This window comes from Hoplias malabaricus, chromosome X2 (genome assembly GCF_029633855.1).
Source record: "Hoplias malabaricus isolate fHopMal1 chromosome X2, fHopMal1.hap1, whole genome shotgun sequence".
In the NCBI taxonomy this organism is placed as follows: domain Eukaryota; kingdom Metazoa; phylum Chordata; class Actinopteri; order Characiformes; family Erythrinidae; genus Hoplias; species Hoplias malabaricus.
This window is the reverse complement of record NC_089819.1, coordinates 45,229,964-45,255,120: the sequence shown is the minus strand read 5'-3', so window position 1 is coordinate 45,255,120 and position 25,157 is coordinate 45,229,964. Positions and strand designations below refer to the sequence as shown.

The 25,157-nt window shown below is 39.3% G+C and overlaps 1 protein-coding gene across 4 annotated transcripts in view; it reads right to left on the bottom strand.

Annotated features, from left to right (window-relative positions):
- LOC136676821 (alpha-ketoglutarate-dependent dioxygenase FTO-like) overlaps window positions 1-23,779 on the bottom strand; it is a 182,556-nt gene extending 158,777 nt beyond the window's left edge. For all 4 annotated transcript variants that reach the window (XR_010796322.1, XM_066654064.1, XM_066654065.1 and 1 more), the window contains exon 1: window positions 23,702-23,779. Coding sequence is in view for 3 of the 4 variants with exons in the window: in XM_066654064.1 (XP_066510161.1) it covers window positions 23,702-23,779 (78 nt within the window). In the remaining variant the exon portion in view is untranslated. The remainder of the gene's footprint in view (window positions 1-23,701) is intronic.
- Window positions 23,780-25,157: the final 1,378 nt, after the last annotated feature.

The following is a 25,157-nucleotide window of genomic DNA, read 5'->3' as shown; positions in this document are numbered from 1 at the left end:
GGACAACATACAATAAGCCTGGATATTAATATTCACTGATGTCCATCCATCCATCCAGTTGAGCTCCACCTATACTCTATTTCAAATACAGAGAGAGAGAGAGAGAGAGAGAGAGAGAGAGAGAGAGAGATTGATTCATCAAGTCCAGCTTAGAAAGAGTGATGGCAGGGCCCTGATAAAGGTGAAGAGAAGTTGTCAGCTACATTGCAGATGTTTTATCAGCTACATGCAGCATAATATGTGCTTACAAAACACACACACACAACGGTCACTGATTAACCCTTAGGCACATACTATCTACATACTAGGTCCTCAACAAGTGTTGGCTACCTTAGAAAGATCATGAAAATCTTTGTGTCTCCATACACACAAGCACACACTCACACACACAAGTGCTTTACCACCTGGGCATGTGATGGCAATATCTGCTGCACACTCTCCTTCACCTACAATCAGAAAAAAGTTGTTTCTCACAACAGAGAGTTATAAAGGTTAAAGGTTATCAGCTCTGGTGTAGTAACACAGTCACCAAAGTTCATGGGTTTTGCTTCTATGGCCTACAAGTCTGCATCTTTGGTCAAGCTGAGTGTCTGTCTTGAAGAATGGCTGTGAGTCAGTGAACAAAAGAAGCCAGTGAGTTAAAGCAGTAGTTTGCTGGAGACACAAAACTGCTCAACTGTCTAGTGTTTCACTGAAGTTACTACAAGAAGGGCTTCAGTAAATGTGTAATATAAGTTTGGAAACCACTGTTGAACATTCTACAGCTGGTGTTCTGCTCCTACTGTACCGAGCTGATTAATGACACTGAGTTTGAAAAGATGTGGTGGTTCGCTTCCAATATCTTGACAGTAGTATCTGCTATCCCTCACCCTGTCAGCTTGGTATGGCATTATGACTGGGTGAGACATATACTTGCTGTTGGAACTATAAGAATAGCTAAAAACCTGAGAGATAATGGGATTAAACAATGCAGAAGTATTAATGTTCTGTGCGATTCTGAACTTGAAAAGTCTGTCCAGAGATTTCAGCTGTGCTATATGAAGTGGTTTACAAAAATGTGGAAAAAGTGAACAGATGACTCACTACAAGTGAGCAAGATCAGCTGTGGTGTTCATCAAAAGAATGAGCCTCAAGGCTTGACCTCTAGCAGTTTTAAAGGAGCTAAAACCCAGCATCTGACATTATCAGTTCTATAGAACAAGTGAGATACAGAATGATAGAGAGAGAGAGAGAGAGATTTTGATTGTGCTTGTGATTCACACACAAAGAGTCAAGGAGAAGTCATCATCATCCCCATGTCCTTTTCTCGCCCTCTTTCTCTCTCTTCTTCCCACATTCTTCCTCAACGTTCAATCCCTTACCATCTATATTCCTCTGCCTCTCTCCTTCTCTCTCTCTCTCTCTCTCTCTCTCTCTCTCTCTCTCTCTCTCTCTCTCTCTCGCTCATTCTCCACCTCCTCCACCAAAATCAATATCCCGCTGCAAAGTGCAGTGAGCCCCAGGGAAGTGAGTGTGGTCAGGGCAGGGCAGTGCAGGGGACGGCAGGGTGGGCGTCCTCTAGGGCCTCCTACAGGCACAGAGTCAAGGACATGGTCCAGCCTGGGGCTTGCTCAATCTACACATACACACACACACACACACACACACACACACACACACACTCTCTCTCATCTGCAGGGCCGATCAATAAGCTGCTGAGGCATTAAATTTTGGCTTGGGGTACCGTCACGCTCATTAGTTTCAGCCCAGCATCACAGCACCATCCTATCACACTACACCTGCACCATTCAGACAAAAACAATCATAACACTCACTTTAAACAACATCAGTGTAAAGATCTACCTTGCTGTCCGTACTGCAGTTTTTCACAAGTTTCTCAAAATGGCAAATGACCACATGACAGAAATTACACTCAACACTGTTATTAACTGTAAGATTATGTAATACGTGCATGTGAAGCAGATTTCAATTAATAACTCTTACATCTCACAGGGAAAGACCCTGAAATACTAATGAAAATGTCAAGTAGATTAAAGTCTGGAGCAAAATGTGATCACCTGCATTAAACACAGTATAAACTGTGTAAAAACGTTATTATATAAATCACAAAAATCACAAAAATCACAAAAATGACACAAAATAGTCATTAAAATCATTAGAGACAGAAATAGGTCTTAGTTCTGACTGCCATAAGAATATCATACAAAGCCAAACTGTGTCACAAACAATAAAAAATATAGGATAAAATAAATTAATAAAAATATAAATAATAGCATAAAATTAACTTCAACTAAATGCAAAATGTAAAGTAGAAACAGAAAATAAATCATACGTTTAATAGAGAAATGGTTTGTAACCCACAAACCCTACATCGTAACCCTAATGAGAAGCTGGGCATGTGAAATGGCTCACGTGTGAGTGACTTGGTGAGTGTGCGGTGCGCTGTGATGGACTGGAACCTACTCCTATCCCACATTGGAATACAAGTCATGACCTGCATCACACTGTATAAAGTTGTAAAGACCGACATGAAAATCTTATGGCATTTTACACAGTTATAAAATACATTCATAAATCAATGCATATTGTATCTATTCTGCTGCCCCAGAGGTGTCTGTATTGAACTTAACTAAGAGGCTAAACAGTGTTAAATGTCTATTGGGAAAAACAGGTAGGCCTTTAAAAGAAATTCCAGAGAACTGCATCCTAAGTTTGGTCTGCTGTTGATAGGCCTTCAGGCTGTCGTTCCTAATCTAAAACGAAAGCAGCTTCTACACCTCTGGACCCACAACAATCCACAGTGTTTATATGGTTTCCCTCCGGATTCTGCAAAGACGACTTGTCTGAACGGCATTAGCCAAATCCAGCTACACATGACAGATGGAATATGCTATTTTTCACCCCCCCTCCCAAACCAACTCCCACCCCCCCACCCAATCTTTCCTCTTCTTCAAGAAGTAATCTTGTTTCTTTATTTATTTCTTCTTCAGTCAGCACAAACAAAAGAGAATACTCTACCAGGGATTGAATAACTTAATCCTCTTTCTGCCACGGCGCTAGCCTGAGCACTGAGCAATGACAGCTTAAGGCGAATGATGTTTGCAAACCCACCCATTTGAAAATGTAATTGCCGGTGGCATATTGAGTAGCCTGCCTTAAGCACTTAAGTTAATATGAAGCCAGTGAAAACAGAAGTGACACTAACGCGATGATGGGTGCGTGTGTATATGTGCGTGTGTGTGTGTGTGTGTGTGTCAGTCTTAGTATTTTGGTACAATACACAAGTTCACTGATACTGTCCAGGTTTGTGATGTGTTAACATTGACATTCTATTGTGCTCCTTGTGCTGGCCAATCGAAACCAAGGGTTGAAGAGAGATAGACCGACAGACAGAGAGAGAGAGAGAAAGAGAGATAGAAAGAAAGAATAAGAGCATTCATGATGTCCAACTGCCACCTAGTGACAACCGATTGACCGTCCACCTACAGAGCAGGGACATGTAAAAAAACAGAGTAGGACAGCAGCCAAAGGGCATGACAGGACAGAAGGAGAAGTGTAAAATATTTATATATTTACATATTCATCTCTTCAGGCTCCTTCAACACTGGAATCCACAACTATCAATCTGATCTGCTGTATCTAAAAAATCCTCTAAATTTGTTTAAACATTTCCATCCATTACTATTCATATTTTCTTGTAGTACCTTTTTCAGAGTCTGTCTACTTGTCTGGTGTGTTTAGTATGTTACATGCCAAAGAAGACGCAACATATTCCCAATATTCCCAAATATGCTTGGTGCAATTATGTGATCCTTACATAAGTAGGGCCAAAGGGTGACTGTGCTATGTTTTTCATTTCTGCACAAGCCTTTCCAGGTCATGTAGTGCCTCTCTAAAGTCAACAGTCAGAGGGCATTGCCTTGTGGCATTCTAGTTTAATTTACTCAAAAAGGATTCACAAAACATCAAACTTTCACAATTTTCCTTCACATTCTAAGTATCTGATCAGTCAAGACAGGCTGAGAGCCCAAAATACGCATCTTTAGCTTTGCACTGGAGTTGTGAGTCTAATGCCACAGTGTATTTTTACAGCGAGCATTATTTCATGTGACCCAAAAATGTCAAATTTCAGATATTTTCTTGTTATATTACCTGGGCTAAGCTGCACCTTACATCCAAACACTGTCACTTACAAACACAAACTAATTTTCAGCAAGCACAAATCATTTTAATCCTCACCACTAAAAATACTGTCTGTGAGGACTGGTGTGACAGCTCTGTGATTGGTGGCAGTGAGGAGAAAGGGCTGTGATTGGTTGACGCTGCATTCAGTCACTATATGGAAGTTTACTTTTCTCAAGAAACAAGATGGTTGACCACTAGCCTAAATCTGAATTTTTGACATCTGCATTTTTATTTATTTATTATTATCTGAATATTTCACCACCTAACAATTTAATAATAATAATAATAATAAATCTGTGGACAGTTTTGCATAGCCAGTACCAGCATATGTTTTAGGAAACCTATACTGACACAGGGAGAACACATCAAACACACTAATCCTCACAGACAGTATGTTAGGGTGAGAATCCAAATAAATAAATGGAAATGTAATGACATACTACATTAAAAATGTCTGCAAGCTTTTAATTGTACTTCTCCAATAATGATTTCCAACATTTAAGAGCAAATGAAGGGACTATGTGACTTGCTGCTAAGCAACTTATGAATAAAGCTTTAAGAATTAAGATGTAATCATTTGCAAAAGTCAAATAAACAGCCATTGTCAGGCTGTTATTAAGCTTTAATACCCATTTATCAGGTAGTCATTCAATAAGGCTGAGTTGCCTCCAATGGATCAAATCATCACGGTGAAATGGAACGAGGACGAGATGACTAAATGAAAAGAGCGTGTGTATTGACATTCTCCTTAGCCTCTCTCCCTTTAACAGCACCTTGTGTTCAATAATAAAGACAGAGACAAGGCTGAGTCAAGAGTGCTTTGGCCCTCCCCTCACACACACATAGACACACACACATACACACACACATGCACATGTGTGTATTCATCGGGGTATAAATCATGGCTTGTGGGTACTGTAGGGTGAGAGAGATGGGAGTTGAGGGCGAGGGTTGAAATAATGCAGGTGTCAGCGAGGGTCAGCCCCCCATTATGCTCTCTTCAAAAACTATTCATCTTGCGTGTAGTCAGTGGCCTAGGAATAATTACTCAATCTGACCCATGTAATGCCGCATGACCAGCGGTCAAACCTGGTCAATTCCAAACCATAGCCTGAGCCGAGGGGGGCAAATTATAGCCTTCTGGTGACTGAACTCATATCCTCCCCAAGTCATCACAGACACACATGCATTTACACACACACACACACACACACACACTCTCTCTCTCTCTCTCTCTCTCTCTCTCTCTCTCTCTCTCTCTCTCTCTCTCTCTCTCTCTCTCTCTTACATAGCATGTACCAATATAAGGCTACAAGGTTAAAATGCACTTAGCTCTAGTGAAGCAAATGCACTATGCTGTAATGCACAAAACTGAGCAAAAGTCAGAGCCCACTTATTTTCCAGTCAAAATGGGCACAAACCTGCTACAGATCCCCAAAAAATCCATTAATTTTTTGTCAATGTTACTGCTCAGCACTATGGGTCAGAAAGAATGTGCAGCCTTCAAGAACACATTAGTAACATGACTGAGACGAGGGGATACAGATGCAAATGTGGATTCTGTTAACAATAAGCTAAACACATAGGTAACAAAAACATTAAACAACTCAACTTAAACGCATGTATTCATGAACAGTGACACAATCCACCATTGCAATAACACAATGACTGACCAGACCAAGACAATAGCTGGGTTTTGCAAATGTTTTGCGCAATAAAGAAATATCATCAGAGAAAAACAGCAAAATGAGTCGATTTTCCATCCACTGCACATTTGGGAATAAACTTCAGGTGATGTAGGCCCCTGTGATCAGTGCAGGCATCCAAACAAGGGAGATGAGTGGGTCGTTTACATCAAAAACTCACTTTATATCAAAAATCTTGATTTTATATTTATTTATTGGGCGTCTGTGTCGTTCCTGTTGTATAGAGCTTATAAAATATATAAAATGCTTTGTGGGCCCTGACTTTTGCGCAGTGCTGTTTATCTACAATATTCCACGCAGGCACTAAAGTAAAAAGCTCGGGTGGTGGTGTGAAAACAGAGTGGTAGAGGTAGCATAGGAAGGAGAGTCGCAGGGAGTCCGTTAAAAAGTCTGTGGTCGCGGGATCAGTACGGGGCTCCGGCGCGCACTGTGGCGCATGCGCAGTGTGTATAAACCACCAGTTTATTCGGAAAACCCTTTTCCATCGCATATTTGCGCTTTAGGAGCTAATCCGAACTCCTTTGGCCTTTTTGTCCGTTCAGGTTTCTTTTTTTCATGCGCATTTTCATAATTGCAAAGTCATTGTATGGAACCCACTCTAATAACAATGACAATGGCGAGGCTTTTAAACATAAACATAGCAGGGAGCAAGCGACTGCTGTCACGTGATCACCAATAGCTCATTATTGAGGCGTGTGGCTAGAGGAACATGAGGGGCAGCACATAAACTACCCTAGAACCCAGCCGTCACAGAATGTGCTTGGAATTACTCATGAAAGTTTATTTTTACCAAGGTTAAATAATATTTGCTTCTGATTGGCTAAACGAACCTAAGTGTGCATACCCCTTTAAGGATGACGGTACAGGTGCTGACATTCTGATGTCACTAGGCCGCTGAGCAAATGGGACTAGGCTTATTTGAATCAAGGAGTCATCTCTAATTGAATTGTTCCCGCATAATAATGAGATATTCATCGAGGCACAGAGGACTGCAATGACAGTCTGCCTCTTGTGATTTCTTAAATTTAAATGAAAAGAGGATAAATCCAAATAATCTTCTAAATATTAACAAAAATGTGCCACTGAGGTCAAATATATTGTCCACCATATACTTATGGTTTTGTTGAGTTCATATTGACTATGACACTGAGCTGGCCTAGCAGATACCAGATACATCAGCAGTACTGCATGATGGATCAAATAGTGACTGATCTACTTCAAGCAAAACATCACAAATATATATTTGCACATGTTATGTATAAAGGCTTAGAACAAAACAATCGATCACAATCCCTAAAAAGCACCTTAAGGTGATGCCGGCTTGTTATAACAGTATATATTTTTGTTTCACCCACTTTACAGGCTAGTTATAAACAGCATTTATTTTACCCTGGGCATATGTGTCAGCTTTAAAATTGGCCCAGTGTCAGAGTGATTAAGTCATTTGCTTCGATTCATGAAACCACAACATTGCACTAATATTAAGCATGGCTTCCAATACTAAATTCCCATCTATGTAATTACACCACTTTACAGCGATGGTTAAGCTACAAGTACAACATCATTTCATCTGTTTTGTAATAGTGGTTTTTAATTACATATTTATTGCAGAAACTCATATTGTGATGGTGATAAAAATATGATTCATCAAGCAGCAATAATAGTTGAGCGTTCATGTTAGATTCTCTCTCTACAGACAATAAATGTAACGTCATACAGGCCATAAACAACCTCATATCACACAGCGAGATGAACCCACCTTATGTGCTTTTAGATACAGCATCAAACAAGCTCCAATAAACTAACTATACTTGTCAAAGCCCAAGTTTTAAAAAAAATGTTTCTTTGCATCAGCACCAATTTCCTGCTGAGAAACTACAAAAACAGGCAGATATTTACGACAGTCTCCTTCTTCTTTACTGTCAAAAGCCTTCAGGCAATCGTGTCAGACAGCGACACACACACACACACACACACACACACACACACACACACACACACACACACTCAATTATCTCCTGTTTACCTTTCATTCACTGAATACATTAGCCGATTGAACCTCAGAATAAATCACCATCATGACAACAGAGAAGCTCCTTTGCTTCTGTCATGGCAACCCTGATTACCACGAATGACACAAGAGGGGGGAAGTGGGGGGATGATACATAAATTAATTAAAGTACGAAAGGAAAAAAAAAAGTAGCGAATTAAAGTGGCTACATCTGTCAGGGACTAAGCTCGATGTGGTAATACCAGTGTTGGAACATTTAAACCCTTGAAGTTAATGATCCGCTGTGTAATTGGCAGTGGAGGAGAAGGAGGATGACGCTGGATCCTGTTTGAGCTGATAAGGCAGCACATACACACACACACACACACACACACACATATATATAAATACACCACACCAAGTACATTGAGGCAAAAAACACAATTTATAAAGGCTCCTTATTAATCCCTATTGTCGTCGCAAAGCAGTGGAAGCACTTCCGACACTTCCAACCAGTGATAGGCTTGAGCAGGCTGTCGAAAGAGTGAAACGCCGAAGAAAGCAAGAGCGACGACAAATCGGGGGGTTAGATTAGAGCAAGCCATACGTGGCACCATTCTGGCTGGAGACACTGTACTGTCACAGTCCTGGAGGGGTGTGTACATGTATAACACACACATACACACTTACAGAGAAAATAGTAAAACTGCATAGATGGATTAGAATGAGAAACGCTAATGTCACTGTGTGAAACATATCAAGGCCCATTGTGACTACAGCTTTAAGAAAAGGCCAGAGACAGGTCCTTTTCTTCTCAAATATTTTCCCCTCCTGGCTTAAGTTCCTCAGTAGCAGCAGTAGCACAAGGCAATTAATCATAGCAGGGTAAACTATGACATATTATCAGATGAGGATGCAAACACTTAGCAACAAAGCAAATTAAGTTAATATTTGTTTAAGGATGAGACAGGAGCAGAAGCAGACATAATGGCAATAAAGTTGACTGAGGTTTTGGCTTGGCTCATACGGCAAAGCCCCAAAGAATATTCAGTTGGTTTAATGCTCAATTATGACACCCCACTGGAAATACAAGGTAACCACTTTCAAATCTGTGTCTACTTCTGTACTATACGCCAGTGTCACACTGAAATCTCTCACATCACAGATACTCTCATAGCTTACACAGCCTCAAACCAACAAAAACATTCCACAGCCCCCAAGTATGCTGGGACTGTTCCCTTTATACTCACCCCACCGAGAGCCAAAGAGACAGACAGACACACACACACACACACACGAGTGCTCATCACCTTAGCAACAGCTCCTGACCTACCAACCCCTGCTGGTCTCCTTCAAATATCTGACCAGATAAACTGACAGATATAGAGAAGGACTAACAGAAAGACAGAAAGGCAGCATTTTTATGCAAGCCTGATCATGTGGTTGACAGTAGCTTTGGGTAAACTTATGGCCAGTTGAACAAAAAGTGTGTGAGAGAGAGAGAGAGAGAGAGAGAGAGAGAGAGAGACTGTCTGAGAGAACTTGCTTTTGACAGAGGAATCATGACAAGCACCCCAACAACCAGTGGGTCGTCATTCAGGGTCTTCTGTGTGTGTGTGTGTGTGTGTGTGTGTGTGTGAGAGAAAGACAGTGAGACAGAGAGACAGAGACAGAGAAACAGACTTTTATTGGTCAAAGGTTAAGTGAAGAGGAGACAGTGTTGAGAGGCAAGTGTTATGCACCACTGACCATTCAAGTGCACCTTTTCTCTCTCTTCTCTCCAAATAAAACCGCACTGCTACACAAACCATGCTCCTGACAGACTGCCCGTCAAACTGTCGGCATGGTGATACCAACCTTGAAATACACGAGTCAAAGTTATGCTGAAAAGGTGAGGGAGAAAAGAGAAGAAAATAAGTGCCTGCCAAAGAGAGAGGTCCAATTTAGAGTGGTTCAAAGACTTGATTCAGTTCTGAAAGGCTTCATGTAGTTCATGAGTTCAGCTGAGCTATAGCAGAGAAAGCAATGAAGTGTCCAAAGCTGTGATTATCCAAGACTAGTCCTTGAAACGTAGCCTGTTATATATCCACAATCTAAAACACTTTGAGTTAAACCCAATTAAAACACATGTGTTTATATAAAAAAAAACTGATTTTCCCCAGTGAATCAGGGTTAAAATTAACAGATATTATCAACGATGTACAGCAATGACTCACAATTCCAGATCTTGTCAGTAAAGCACTTGTGATATTGTAAAGTGTTATGACTCTGGATATGACAGACCGTTGCACATTAAACATTAGTTCTGTCAAGAACACACACAGGAGTTTAACACTATTGTTTTCCTTAACGCTAGTTATTTATTTACCAGATTTGGCCACAACTCTTTTTACAGTGCCTAGTCACATATTTGCCGTTCAATATTTATGTTTTAAATATCATAAGAAACTTTCAATCTTACCCTTCCTACTCTCTCTCTCTCACGCACACACACTCACAAACACACACAGACAGAGCTCCTGTTTCATCTCCTTTTTTTGCCCATGAGCTTTGTTACAGTGTTAATTTTCTCTATTAAAGCTTGAGCCGAGTAGGCCCTAACTATGACAAGTAAACCTTGCAGTGCGCTGAATGCAAAGACTTGTTTAAACTGCGAAAAGCGGACTTCCAGCAAAAAAAGTAGCCTCTTGTAAACTCTCCAAGTCATAAAATTACACCACAGTGTTTTGAAGATGTTCAAACGCTCCTTGGATCGGTGGCTGATGAAAAACTCCAGCGAAAGCCGGATGCTGCAACAAGGAAATCTCTGCTGATCTGAGACAAGTGGGGCACAGAGCCATGTTCATTCATTCAAAAACAAAAAAAAACTACATGCAAACACACAGCGATTAAACAGCGCCGACTGTTACCACCGCCATTGTTGTTTTTTGCGGCATCTCCGGTTACATTTTGCAGTGGTGTTAATCTAGTGGAAAAGCGACCTTAATATACACAACTAATGCACGTTTACCAAAACTGAGAATCGAGAAACACAAAATAATACACATTTCTATCTTTACATTTTTTGTTGTGCAAACATGTAATGGTGAATGGACCACAGTTACATAAATAACACAAATAAAACCTAATGTTACATTAATATACATTAGACATTAAAGGGTTTCTTCCAACACCAGCACCAACAATTTTCTGACATGTTTATACTGAATAGAACCATGAGGTCCCTGATTATCATCCATCACAATCAAGAACACTTCCTTTATAAACACCAGGAAGCTTTTTATACCATTAGCTGCCATAAAACAAGTCTATAAAGGAGACTTGGCCTTTATTTCTGGGCACTGAAAGCAGGTGGATCATGGCATGCTTGGGTTTTCCTGACTGGCACGAGATCCAGACTACACACTCCCTGAGCTGGCATCAACTGGCATTCTCTATCTCCGTCCAGCAATGGGTGCTGCCCAAAAAACACACACAGACAGACAGACACACACACGCCAGGTGCTTACACCCACTTTCATTACCCTTATTTATGGAAAAGAACTTATGATGTACAAATTAATGGTTAGCATTTACAGGACCTTGTGAAAGAGGCCTCCTGTAGCTGAAGAGAATGAGGGCCTTTGGCCCAGCGATAGGAAGCAGATGTTGGGTAGAAGGCCCATCGTTAGGCAGTTTCCCTTTACAAGAAAAGGTGAGCTGTTAGAGAGGAAAATAAATTCACAGATAAACAGCAGAGATGGGCCCCGCTGTGCTGCCAGGTGAAAGGAAGAAAAGAGGGGAAAATAATAGAAAGGACAAAGCATCAGTATTGCATAGTGCCCTCTGTTGTCCACTGGCGGAGGGTTAACTTCTATTTTGCTATGCCTTTTTAAATAAGTGCATTAGTGCTCTAATTCTTTAGCAATGTCTCTCTCTATGCTTTCCATTTGCACAAAAACTCAATCAAATCACACACCTCATGACCTTCACCACCTTGTTGGGGTCAAACAGCTCCTGATTTGTATCATTACCCCTCTCTGATATCAACAGCAGTAAAAACTTGTGATGTCATCACACCAAACAGTGCTGTATATCAAGTTGTCAAGTTTAAACAAGCTGTAATTCTAAAAAGGAGAAAAAAAATGAAATAATTGAAATGGTTGCATCATAGAGATGAGTCAGAAGTGTGGGTTATTTTATTTTTTCTTCAGATCTAATCATTTATACTGCACCCACACAAGGGTTTTAAGCAATCTTTGCTCTTTTAGCTTTCCATATAGAAATTGCAAGAGCTCTGATTGTTGTACCCTGAGGCGAGATGCATGTTAATGACGAATTAATGAGTTAATGACGAATTCAACTATCCGAATCAAGTGCATTTATAGTTAACATGTTCCATATATGTACATACGTTTTCTGATGTAACCTACTATCACTCAAAACTGTTGCATATAATAAAAACAAAGCTTTTAATATATAGAAAGAGAAACAAATACAGATGAAGCGGCATAGGAAGACTGCACACACAACAATAACCACATAAAATTCAAAGCACAATGAAATATCTCTTCTTCTACTTACACATTTAAATGTAGTCTGATATAAACTTTAAATCCTGCACTTTCAAGAGAATTCTTTGGGTTGTTTCAATAAGATATGAGTTGCATTGAATTACACCATGCTGTTATTATTGCTGTCAATAACTTAAACTTGGACTTAAACTAGGCTAAACCACTGCAGTTTCAGATGAAAGAGGGGAAAAAGCTTTATAGACCACAGAAAGATAAGTCTACAAGCTACACAGATTCAGAAATGGACCGTGAATGTGAGACCATATTACTGGAAGCTAGCCAACCATGCATACATAGGGCATAAAATGTCCATGACTGGTTTACTAGATCAATCCTGTTTATTCAAAGCCCCCCTGGGATACTACTATGGTTACTGAGCATATTGATTATTGACTATATATTAGCACCAATCACACCAATGCTGACAGATGAACTCTAAATGTATGGGTCAGTGAGACTGGTAACTCACTACAGTTGACATGTTTCATTAGCACACAATGCGTAGCGTTCACTACGGTGTACAATGATCGGCCGCATAACACAGCATTCCATATGCACCTTCCGAAGCCTAGTCAGTGCTTCGGAATCTAATCAACAAACTAATAAAGGGGCAACTAAGATCATATATTCAAAATATATCCTAAGCAGATCTAGCTAACCCCTCTGTTAACATATAAGTGACAAATTGGTCTGGACATCTATCAGCCTTGATGTCTGCTTTGTGCTAAGACTGTTACTAGCCTAGAAGTATCATCTCTACACCTTCTAACCACATTGTGCTTCCTGAACAAAGCCGTTCTTTAAAAATTCCATCAACTAAAGGTCACAATATGAGAGTCTGAAGTCTAGCTGCAAACAAAAGCTGCCTACAGTTCTTATAGCAGTTGAGAAGTGGTAAAATTGTGTCTGTATTGGCTATGTGAAAAACTTTTTCCAGCACATAATGTATTTTCACAGGATTCCTCATCTCCACATCATTTTACAATCACAATCTGTGGCATAGATTGCAAGTTTATGATGTGAAACTTTGAAAGAACTTCAGCTCCAAAAAATAATTTCTGCTTCTTCAGAAATATGCTTATGATCAGAAAAGCTGTTAAATAAAAACATGCACTGAATTTAAAAGACCTGCCCATAATGCATAAGGATGTCATAAGGATATGTAATCCCCTACAGTCTACAGATGATATAGAAAGCAAAGCCTTGCAACAGACAAATCAAGCTAAATCCACATATAGGATCAATGCGGGCGCCACAGGCTCCGGGGTCGCCCTATATTACACTGCAAACTTCATATTCACTCATTGATTTGCTTTTCAGAATAGTATATCACTAAACTCCGATGGGATCTGAGACAGAGGCAGGGGCCAGGGTCAAGCATAGCACACTCATGCGTTAGCCCCATATTGATGGCCGAGCAGAAAGAAATGACTAAATATCCAGATCAATAACTAGTTACCCCCGCGACAGGCACCCAGATGGAGATATATAAATATACATCTTTATGGCTACAGGAGCATTCATAATGAGAGGGGCTGAATGAGTGCTCCCCTTAAGCTAAACCGTTTGATTAGCGGCAGAGCAGAGGTTAGCGCTAGATGTGCTGATACAGGGGAACGAGGCTAATGCTAACACTGGAGAGTAATCGCCAAGGCCGTGCAGAGGCCATCTGTGTGACAGCAGAGCAGACCTGTACCAAAGTAAGGCCTGCTCTACTGCTGTTAATCGTGCCGTAAGCCATTTCTGATGGAGCCCAAAGCATTCCATCATCAAAACTTACGAGCTAATTTTTAAATAGACTGGAGTTTCAGTGAAACTGCAGTAGCTATAGTTATGTCCGCCAAAAAATTGCTCAATCTACTGTATGTTAACGCTTCTTGTGTTATTAGCCCTTGCAATATTGATACTGCAGAAAGCAGTAATATGCAATAGGCACATTAAAAATGTGAAAGCAGTACCTGAACAAACCACAGGTGACCTGATTTTTTTGGGCTCGTATATTGGGAGCTACAACTGCAATATTTTGTCTTGTAGGGGCCAAAATTACATGTTTGAAGTGGACTAGTGGCCAAAAAGTCATAAAAATAAAGAAGGTGAGTTTGTTTCAAATTGAGTTTTGATAAAATATTAGTAAAATTCATTCATTAATTGTCAAGGTCACAATGGGTACAGAGCTTACAAAGATTCACTGGGGGCAAAGTATGAACACACCCTGCAGGGGGCTATTAGTAAAACGATGCAATATTTTTTTTTTAAATAGAATAAAACAAATATTGCTGTTTATTAATATTATTCAAATTAAGTGGAACCAGCTTAGTAAGTGATAATGACTCAATAATTTGATACACTTTGGTTAAAAAAGAAAAACAAACTGAATGCTTGAAAATCTGCTTTATTCCATCAAATTAGGCTTTTGTAAAATATCATACAATATATTTTTACAAATGCATTTTGTAACTCTTAACAGCTGCGCTTACGTTATATATGTAAAGGATGTGCTATGTCCATTCTTAAAGCACAGCTGAAATCTGCATGTTCTAATGACATTTGACACCTGGCAACCCTTAGTAAGACTCAGCGTATCCTTATTTACAGCAAAAGGTCATAATCAAAGACAGCAGGTCTCTCATTACTTAAGCTCAGTGTCCAACACAGCCATTAAAAAGGCAGGAGTCCCGATAATGCTGAACGTCTTAATTAAACGAACCTTATTGCTTTTAGTTAATCACCGTATCCTATTACCTTCCCAACCCCCATGTTTTCTCTCCAAATCAAAGCATCCCAACTGAGGACCATTATGAGACCTACCCTGCTGAGACCCTCGCCATCAGGCTCCCACTAGTGCCCTAAATCAGGAGTGTGCGGTTGGGTGGGTTCATAGCGGGACTTGGCTAAGGCCTGTGTGGCTAAGAGGACGCAGTGAGATGTAGCTAGAGGCTAGTGGCAGGATTGACAAGTCGTTGTGGCAAGTAATGTCCATGTGGATTAGCGGTATGATGGCCTGATCAATACTCGCTGCTCCAGCCATTAGGAATGCAGCAGGAAGTGGCCCCCCACGGTAATAAAGCAGGGTGTCAGTCTGCTACTTCATTTGCTGCCTCCATTAGTGTAATGGTATCATTATCAGCTGGGGCAGTATTTTCTAACTCCCCCAACTGCCTTGTTTCTCCCTCTCTCTCTCTTTTATGGACACCATCCTGATGAAGTCAGGGGCGACTGAGCATTTACCTCCCTCACTCTTACTTTCTTTCCCCCTTCTTCTCTCTCCATTTTCAATGCCTCGTTTTCATCGCCCCACATATCCCGCAAATGTAACTCCGGTCCCACCACGGCCAGTCTTATGTATTCCTGAGTGCACTTTATGTCAACACCCCACACTATTTCTCCATTATAGAGTCGTTAATAGAGGCCGGCCACGTGTCAGGTAGCGGAGAAAGAGGACGGAAAGGAAACAGGGAAGAAAGCTGCTGATTAGGCCGAAAGTGACACCACTTCCCACTAAAACATTGGCTCCGACATGACAGCGCCTGGACATTAGCACCCATAAATCATTAGTCTTACACTTATTTACAGGGAACCATTTTGCGAAGGTGGGGAGGGGAGGGGATGAGGGGAATCGATTATCCAAAGACGGGCTGTGTGGTCACATAATCAGCCTGTAGCTGTAGCTAGTTGTTAATTTAACAGAACTGCCAAGGGGAACACAAACCATTTTAATGAGTGTTTAGGAATTAAACAGCCTAAACAGCTTGCTCCGGCAAACACACGAGCCCAGAAAACCAATGAGCCAAAGCCACTTCGAATGATAGGCAAAAAAGGAGGAAAAAAGGTTCAGAACATCTGGCAACCCTCTGCTGTCATTACTTACGTTCTATTTGGGGAGAGAGTGGGGGGGAAAGGCCTTTATCTCTTTCCTGATTCCTTTTTTTTCTTATTAATGCTCTTTTTAGTGTGTCAGAAGCATATTTCATCACTGGACGAGGGTTATCCTGTCAACAGAACATCAAGCAGCCATAAGACAACGTGTCAAAAGAAACACAAGGACCGCATGAGGGAGTTACAAGTGTGAAGTTATAAAGCGTGTTCAACAGATGGAGGAACAGGCTTTTCTCAGCCATATTTTTTCGAGAAAAACACAGACCCACTCAAACAAATCCGTACATACAACAGCTTGTCCAATAAATTGAACAGTATTTATGGTTAAACGCTTTAATTGAGCCCACACAGTTGGTTTCACTTAGGCTACGTTAAAAAGGGGGCAACTTTTACTTTAGTGGTCTTAGATCAAATAATAACACTGACATTTGTTCTATGAGCAGAGGGCTTTGTAAGGGCATTTCTTAAGGGATGAGGTCATTCTTTAATAGTCTGTTATCCAACAACGTAGCACTTTTATAGTACAGGATGATAATCAGAATGGGCTTTTTCATCATGCACATGCCCCGCATATGGTTAGGAAATCCTTGGCAAAGCTCAAGAGAGGACAAGGCATTTTTAAAGACAAAAATAAAATAAAAACCAGCTTTAAAGATAAATCACCCGCAGCCTCTTTTGTGACAAGAGAAAGGACACATCAGTCCACATCCAATGACGAGGCATAACTGCAAACATGTCCTGTATTAATAACTACAGATCCTCACTTATTAATGATTATGATAAAGTAGTCCAGATTTTCACTGTAACAAGCCACAGACATAAACAATTTCAGTAATCTGCGGTTTTCCAGCCACAGGTTTCTCAGAGTTCCTTCTGCATTATTCTTATATTCAGCAGAAATTCAAGCTGCGTAACATGTCACTAGTGAGTCATTATAGCTATAATGGCCTTTATACTGTGCTCTGATCTCAAAATCACTCATTTACATACTGGGAGCATCATGACCAAACATATACATTTCCAATGGGTGCTACTAAGAGGATTTGATGACATCAGACAATCCCTCAGCACATACGTTAAGATGCATCGCAATTAAAGTGAGAGAGCGAGAGCGAGGGAGAGAGAGCCCTGATGTAGGGCTTTGAAGAGGAATTCCACCACATTTTAAATGATATCATTCAGACATGTTTGATGGCAGGTATAAAGAAACTAATCAACTCAGAATTGTTCACAGTTGTGGTGATAAGAAGCAGATGTTCCAACTGTTGAATGCCTCTTCAAGCTGTATGGGGCCATGTTATTTTATTTATGCTGCACAGGTCTTAAAACACTTCTTCATTATTATGGTTGGGAATCACAGGGATACTTTGCACACGATACTGATGAGATTACAATATTGGGATACTGTGATACTCTATATAATGCAAGACAATTCTCTATGATACATCACAATGTCTGTGTAACTGACGATAAAATAATCTTAAATTGGCAGGAATTATGTATTATGTATACACAAAATCAGCAGGAGACAATGTACAACAGTACTCAGCTAAGCCTCATGCTTTAACACACATACCATGACTGCAACTTGTCCATGTCTAAGTGGGTCATCATTCCAAAGTAAAATAGCCATAAACTGTCAGAAAGCTGGTGGTGGTGGCAGCTGTGCATGTTCGTTGTGTTGTTTGTGTACTTTATTTTAACCAGACAAGACAAGCAAATCTTTGTCCATTTAGTTTGTGCCTTCAATGTCGTTAAAGCGAAAGTGAGTCCAGACTTTCACCTTGAAAGACGATTGCGCCTGTATGAGTTTGGTTCTTCTTCACCACAGCCTATTCTTCTGATTTGCCAAATTAGTGACTTTGGTAAGTCAAATCGGAGGAGGAATCTGTGCAGAACACCTGTATGTTTCATTAAAATAATCGATATTTGGTACCAGTGTACATGAGACACATCACAAAAGAAAAGTATATGATGTTTCAAAGTATCGATATTTTGACCTAATGAAAACATTAGGTTTCAATGCATAAGTCAAAAGATTAAGCACTCTAAACCACTTGAAGGATTTCCCCTTTAAGGCCTCTTTGCCTGTCTATCTTTTTGTCAGTGTGTCCATCTGCCTGTCTGCCTAAAAACCAGCTGCTGTGACTACTCTGTGAGCCAGTGGCACATCTGGTCTCCAAAGCTCTTTTTAATAAACAGGAGGAACCACGTCCTACATAGTTTCACCGCTGTCAGACATGATCCAAACATATGTGCCATTAGAGACCAGGGCTGAAAAACAGAAAGGCACAGACAAACAGACAGACCGACCCAACGAACACAACAAGAAGGTCATAAAAAATTCAGCCACTGAGGATTTTATATTGTAAACTAATCATTTGGGCCTATGTCCCCCCATGTCATGACAGGAAATTCAGAATCCTCTCCAGCAAATAAAAGTATCTGAGGCAAGTTGTGTTATCAGCAGTTGGTTTGTGTATATTTATATTCAATTGACAGAAATCTATCTAAAATTATAACTACAAAAGCTGAATAAATAATCAAGGACGTTTAGCGGCCACAGGTGGTTTTTATAAATTTTCATAAAAATGATTATGCTCAGATAGCAATGCCTATTTGTAATTTCCAGAAATAATATAGGCTATGAAGGATATATTAGGATGGTCATTTAACTTCTACTCTTCCACGTACACATAAAGCAGTACTTCATAATTTAAATATTAGTTAAATAGTGCTTAATTAGTCATTTAATGTGTTTACGTGGTTCGCAACCTTCACCTATTCCTCAATGCTCAGGACCCCCAGGACGACCCTAGAGCAGGTATGATTTAGGTGGTGGATCATTCTCAGCGCTGCAGTGACACTGATGTAGCGGTGGTGTGTTAGCGTGTTTTTATATTGGCACGACTACAGTTTTACACACTGTCCAGTCTAACACACATACCTATTGTGTTGACTGACCTTGTAGATGTAAAATCAGAGACAGTAGAGACAGTTGTGTTAGTCAACCTCTAGCACTTCATCAGAGGTCACAGGACGCTGTTGGCAAAATATTTTGGGATGGTGGACTATTCTTAGCCCAGCAGTGACACTGAGGTTTTTAAAAACTCCAGCAGCACTGCTGTGTCTGATCCAATCATACCAGCACAAAACACACGCACATCACCACCACATCACTGTCTTGGTGAAAATGTTCCACCACCCAAATCATACCTTTTCTCTGCTGGTCCTGTGTGGGAAAGGGGATAAAAAAATTATGCAGAACACCTATGTTAACGGACAATGCGTGTAGAAATAAGGATGTTGTTTTAATAGTATGGCTGATGGGGCCTGGTTCTGCAACATGATTTTATAAAGAACCAGGATAAAGATAATGGCTCTTTATCTCAAACCCTGCTCCATGCCACAAGTATTACTGTTTTAAGACTTCAGCAAGAATAATTATTGCTTCAATACATTACATATAATAAGCATTTATAGCATTTGGCAGAAACTTTCATTCAGGGTGCCCTAAAATCTTATGAGGTAGGCTAACGCAGCACAAGCAGTCATTCATAAGTGGGATGTTCCTGCATAAACTGGAAATTAATCCCTATATTCTTCTACGTAGAGGACAGGGCTGTTACTCATAACTCATATGTGTCAATCATAACTAAATCACCAAAACAATGGCATGGTAGATGAGTGGAGAGATAAATGTGAGGCTTAAAATGACTTTTGTCCATATAAATGTGTTCTTTTAACAGATTAACTGTGTGATCATTTACGTCTATCTGGAGAAAGACGTGAAAATGTAATTTGCATTGCTCATATTCAATTATATCCAAAACATATCTAAAATGACAGCAACATTATGAGACAATTTTCTGCTCCAAGGCACTGCATTTGTTAGCAATGTTATCATTCTATCACACTTTCTGCTAATAACTAATCACACCATTATTAGAAAATGTGTGGCAGATGAATTACACCGGAACCTGATTTTTTTTTATTCAGAATAACTTTCTCCACTGTTACGATTCAAAACTGAAGAGAGCCACCCTTGCATCCTATCAGTCTAGTGACAACAGAAAGCCACAGAAAAGTTTCTGTCAGAGGCACATATTAAAATGGCGTGATGTTTTACCAGAACAAATTAATAATAATTAAAAACAATGTAATTATTAATGATTAGTTTATAATATAGTGTGATGAGTAATACAACATGCTACATGTAGGTACTGTTGGGATTATACGGTTATTTTGAATAAGTAGATTGCTTTGCTGCCAAAGAATATACATATCTTGCTTGCTTGCTTAGGAAAGGTCAATTCTCATATCAAAAGGACATGAACTCAGTCACAGGATAAAACGACATGAACCCAGTCACAAAGTGAAAATAGGAAACTCCCCAAGGGCACTGTTTATCCATAGAGATTATGTCCAAACGGTTGGCAAAAATGCAAAACAGTAATAACGTCCTGAGTAGAAAATATGCAGACATAATGAAATAAAATATTGAGAATTACAGGTTATCTATAGAGGAAGTCAAGGGAGGATATATCTGTGTGTGTAACAACTGCCTGTCAGATCTCACTCGCACTGCGCTGTGAAGTGACATCTCCAGAGATCTCTGTCCATTAAAGGTTTGAAGAGTGCACCCACTGTCTCCAGTCTTTCTTCCACGCATCAAAAAGAATACGCTGCGACAGTACTCAAAGTGTAATTTCGGTTTATCTGCTAAGTTTGATATTATGGAAAACATAAAAACAATTTTGTGGCAATAATTTGTGACACTTTAGTTTGTATCATTTTTTACACTAATATTATATATATGTAACATTTAGTTTGTCCAGTGGCACCCTTAATATAATAGAAAATGTAAATTTCAAAGGCTGAAAGTAGAAGAATGCATTTCCAATAGGAAAGTTTATAATAAAATTATTATACAAGATTAAATAATATGCAACACAGATAACACACTTGAACTCTATATCTAAATGACAGTGATTTTTAGGGTCCTGTACGTTATGATTTATATAGACTAAAAACCTGTTTTATGAAGTCCAAGTTATAAACTAAAATAAAACTGAAAAATAATAACTGACAAAACACTCACCAATCACTGCTTACCCACTGTCTCTAAACTTCCAAAAAGAAAGTCACAGAATCCTCAGTATTAACCTGCAGTGAGAATGGCAGTAAACTAGTCTATTAGGCTAGAAGATGGTAAACTGATGGAAACATCAATTTAAATTTCAGTCTGATATTATAAATGGTGGTGATGATTTTATGTAATTTCTGAAAGTGAACGCTTGGGATTAAACTCTCTAAACAGCTAAAGCTCAGTACAATTGTACATAACATAGACTATATTTGCAAACAAGCAGTCTAATGATAAATAACTTCAAAGAACAATATTTAGGTCGCTAGCTAAGTTAGCATGCTTAGCATAGCTGTTGGCATTGTTGGCAACTCAATATTTGAGTGCCATGAAACAGGGCAGTAGTGGTTACTACTGTGACCAAAAACAAAAATTTTTTAGAAGACAATAACAATGCATTTGTATGCATGCAACATGCAGCAAAAGCAAGGGTTTGCCCTGAAAGCAATATCTCAGCAGTGACTTAGTTCAACCGTTCCTTTTTTGTAGATGGCATTTGTTCAATGTATTTTTTATAATTATAATTATAGGTATTATAATTATTATTGCCGCCTCCAGGGTTTATTCCCAACTTGCACCCAATGATTCCAGGTAGGCTCTGGAACCACCGCGACCCTGAACTGGATAAGCGCTTACAGATAACGAATGAATGAATTAATTAAGTATTATTATTATTATTAGTAGTAGTAGTAGTAGTAGTAGTATGTATTTTGTTTTTAATCCACTGGCTAAACTGGATTGGACACTCCTGGTCTAGGCCAACATTACATGTTGAAGGATGAAAATAATAACAAATATATCTATTTACTTCAAAAAATTATTGCTAACCTCCAGAAGTCTTTCAAGACAACTGATATAAACCTGCATAAGACTTAGTTGTTACTGTTTAATAATTATTTTTTTAAGCATCAAGTTGTCAATTGTGGATGCAGATTATGTCCTAAAATCAGAAAAGAAGCTGTAGGACCAGAAGGTTTCTGGTTCGATCCCATGCTCCAGCATGAAAAATGGAGGTGAGGGGAGTGAAGGAACAGCTCCTTTTTCAACATTCACAGCAGAATTATCCTTGAGTGGGGGACCTAAACTCCAACTGTTTCCCAGCTGCCAATGTAGCAGCCCACTGCTCTGGATGTGTGTGTATTCACTGCCCCTAGTCACTAGAGTGTGTGAGTGTGTGTGTGTGTGTGTGTGTGTGTGTGTGTGTGTGTGTGTACTGCCATATGTTGGTAGATTGCAGAGTCTAAAATTCCTTGTACTGATGTACAAATATACTTTTCACATATGTGTCATTGATGCTACTTTAGTCCATTTCAAAATGTTATTACAACTGAAGCTTGTCAAAATAGGCTTTTCAAAATCTTAACATAAGTTAAAGTCAGCTGTAATGAAAGTTTAATGTAGCCTTGTTAAGCATCACCTAATAAACTATTTTATAAGTGTCATTAGGTGTCATAGTTTCAAAACACTTTAAAGAAGCTCCACATATTCTAAAGACTGTTGTCAAAGTTCTTATATCTGAGCCAAAGTCTATAACTTATAATTACAGCGATATACAGCATAATGCTCTAAATATATTACTTTTTAATATGACTCCATTTTATTTATTTATTTATTTGTCACTCAGACCAATACAAACACTGCACTTTTGGCACCCAATGAGAAAACGTCTACACACCCGTGTTGAAGCCCTATTTGTTGACGTTTTTGGGAGGTAAACAAATATGTCTTGCATATGGTCAGGTGGAATTTAAAGATAAAAGAGGACTACTTGTTCCAAAAGCTACAAAAAATAATTAATCTCAAGGCTTGTGACTATGAGCAGACAGTCACTGTGTCATAAACACAAGCTGGCAGTCCTCTAAGTGGGCTGTAAGGCTTTCATCTGTGAATTTCATTCATTGTCACGATTTCTGCAGGGACTAGGCTAGACTTTCAGATCTTCCTCAGGGTAAACAATATTCATCCGCATAAGTAGTTAATGACAGCGGCGAAGTAAACAATCACACGGCGCAGTTTAACGCAGGACATCATTCAGCGCACTGTTATATATGAACGACGAGACAATTATGATATAAATGATAACCAGAATGTATGGGAAACGGCAGCGTGTGGAAGAGGACACTCAGAGCTCTGCACACAACGACACAGCGCATGCAACACGGGTCTGAGGACACAGGCGCGCGCCCCAGACACAGAGCAACGGCCAGCCGCGCGGGGCCAACGGACAGAAAACTGCAAGCGATACCTTTCTCCTCTTTTCCCTCTCACTGTCATCCGATCTTTTCATGTTCCTCAAGTACTGTTTACACTGCCTCGATTTCATTATGCGCCGGCGTGGGAGATGTAGTCTATCATCGCTTCCTCGACCTTCCTAAACAGTGTTTCTACTCTGTTAAAAACACTCCCTTTCCACTGAACAGTTACGAACATCACATACACTTCTACACTGTGCTCGGATTTCAATTTTGGTACGGTTAAAGTTTCAACATCCCCTCGTGGTCTTTGCTTGTGTACTACATTTCCCAGAAGTCTCCGCGTCAGGAACAAGCGACGCTTGAAATTTGACACAAGACGGAAGTGGCGAATGCTGCACATGAGGCTGCGCTGAACTGTAAATCTTAACAAGGATGAAGAAAGTGATATCGGACCAAAACGACAGAATAAAGAAGAAAAATGTTCTTTAGTGTAGTATATAAGAAAAACAACTAATGCTAACTAAAAGAAGTTATATTAATGTGTTTTTTAGACTTTGTTTTGTTTATTGTCTTAGTGTATTTACTTAAAGACAGTCCTTAATTTGGTTTATGGATTGTTGTTCTATTGTTGTATGTTTTTGTCTGCGAAAGATAGCTGGGGTTTTGTTTGTTTTTTGTGCTGTGTATTTAGTCACTTGCACTACTTTTACTCTTGTTTGTGTTTTCTATGATTATGTGTGTCATGCGTTTTATTTCTTTAATCAAACATATCTCGTAAATTAGAAAGTTTAATATGTCTTCTATAGGGAAACTATAATTTAATTTGTTTATGTGTTGTTTCTATAAGAAAACTAGCTCAGGTTATTCGGAAAATATAGCTTTGCATGTTTGTCTTTCAAAATAGCTTTGGATTCCTTAAAATTAACCTCTGATCATTGATTAAACACATAGCAGCTCCTTTTTCACCTGTCTTTCATAAAAACTACATACACCTATGAATATTAGTTCCCATTCCACTCACCCTTCTGCTGTCTGCCTGCAGGTTGACAGTACCACCATACAAGTTTGACGGGATTGCTTCCTTAGGTTTAAGAAAAAAAAAACTGTCTAAAATCACATTTTTCAATCACACAATTCAGAATGCCTTTTACATAATATATATAAACATTATTTCTCTATAGTGTTTACATTCACAACAATGGTCCAGTAGATATGATTAAGCAGAAGCCAAAAAAAAGGAATGAAGGAATGAAGACATAATTAAACATCATAAAACTTACACATGGACAAAATTGATGTATATCACTAAGGGCCCCTTTATCATTATTAAGTTGGTGTGCATGTAAACAGCCCCAAGAATGGAAAGTTTTCTGAGTATATATCAGATTGTTAAATAACTTGATTTGCTCGCGTTTCTTAGGTTTAGACAATTACTTGATCAGAATATTGTGTACATACTAAAGTTGTTAATAAAAATGAAGAGCTGCATGAATACTGACTTGATGC